This window comes from Verticillium alfalfae, genomic scaffold (genome assembly GCF_000150825.1).
Source record: "Verticillium alfalfae VaMs.102 supercont1.14 genomic scaffold, whole genome shotgun sequence".
Classification (NCBI taxonomy): Eukaryota; Fungi; Ascomycota; class Sordariomycetes; order Glomerellales; family Plectosphaerellaceae; genus Verticillium; species Verticillium alfalfae.
Window position 1 is genome coordinate 1,084,881 of NW_003315025.1, and position 1,452 is coordinate 1,086,332.

The 1,452-nt window shown below is 59.6% G+C and overlaps 1 protein-coding gene across 1 annotated transcript in view; it reads left to right on the forward strand.

Annotated features, from left to right (window-relative positions):
* Positions 1–932: 932 nt before the first annotated feature.
* Positions 933–1,452, forward strand: part of VDBG_09306 (conserved hypothetical protein) — a gene marked incomplete at both ends in the record, with an annotated part of 1,671 nt that continues 1,151 nt past the window's right edge. The window contains 2 exons of the mRNA XM_003000765.1: positions 933–1,008; positions 1,253–1,373. Coding sequence (XP_003000811.1) covers positions 933–1,008; positions 1,253–1,373 — 197 coding nt within the window. The remainder of the gene's footprint in view (positions 1,009–1,252; positions 1,374–1,452) is intronic.

Consider the following 1,452-nt stretch of genomic DNA (forward strand, 5'->3'; position numbering starts at 1 on the left):
CCGTGTGCCCCCTCCCCTCCCTCCTCCTCTCTCACTCGCTCGCTCATTCGCTTCGCGTTTCGAGTCGGCGAGCAACATCAACGCGCGCCAGCACAGCCCCCAGTACCCAAGGCAAGGTACTCCAGACCATTCCCGTCAGGGCTATCTCTGCAACGACAAGCGGCATCCTTAGCACGCACGTTCTGCTTGTACCTCTTGAGTGTGCTCATACATACACATACCCAAGGTACCCTACTTTTTGGTTTTTCTCACCGGCCAGGCTCACTGTGACCCTTGGCCCAAGCCCAAACCAGACCCAGCAGGCCACACACACCAGTCCAAGCCAAACCAGTCCAAGTCCCCCCATCCACCTCATCCCAAGGAAAAACCCACCTTTCCACCACCCCTCCACACCCCTCCTCCCACCACCCCCCAAAAATCCTCTTCCCAAACGCGACCGAACCCCCCCCCCCCCTGGCGGAAGCCCCGCCTTGCTTTGCGATTCCCCCGTCCCGTTGACTGTTGGAAATCTTGCCTTTTCCTCCTTCAACCACATCCTCACCAACATGCACACTTCATAACACCCAGAAACCCGATCATCACCCGCGACTCCTCGACTTCCGCTGTCCGTCCTGTCTTGTGTCGCAACCCCGGACCCCCGGCATTCCGACCCAGCAGCGACAGGTTCGGTTTCGTCGCTTGCCTCACTGACACTGACACTGGCACTGACACTGGCCCCGACCAACTTCGACCCGCGTGGCGTTTCTCAACAAAAACGTAGAGCAACCGCACTAGGCATTGCCCGTCCATTTTCTACAACCCGCAACCCGCCTACCCTTCTTCCCTCCTCCCGGGCGCACCACACAAGCGTTGTCGAGTATACGAAACGTCGATTTGCCGGCCACAACCTACACTTGCAAGACAAGGCTCGTGTAACGTCGCAGATATCGACCATGCTCATCGACGGCGAGAAGTTTGCCTGCGAGGCCTGCGTTCGAGGCCATCGCGTCAGCAACTGCCAACACTCTGGTGAGTACTGGAAAACTAGCATCTGCCCATCTATTTTACTGCAGCCGCCGCCGCCAGCGCTCAGCGAGCCCCCCAAAGGAGAGACCGAGAGGAGAGACCAAGAGGCGACATGTGTGCTGAGGGTGGCGGCCGAGTCGTCTCCGGGGGAGGGGCCCTCGCATGGCATGCTGGCGAGGCGTTGAGGGCCGAGCATCTGGCGGCATCTTGGAGAACACCTGCAGCTAACCGTCCACCTCGTTTCTAGATCGCCCCCTGCAGCACATCAACAAGAAGGGCCGGCCCGTGTCGCAATGCCAGCATTGTCGCTCCATGCGCAAGTCTCGGGCGGCCCACGTCAAATGCGACTGCGGCGAGAAGACGAGCAAGTGTGCCCATTTGCAGCCTGCGCTCGAAGGTCATCGAGGTAAGCATCTCAACAGAACGCAAGCCCGCCGAATGAGGAAT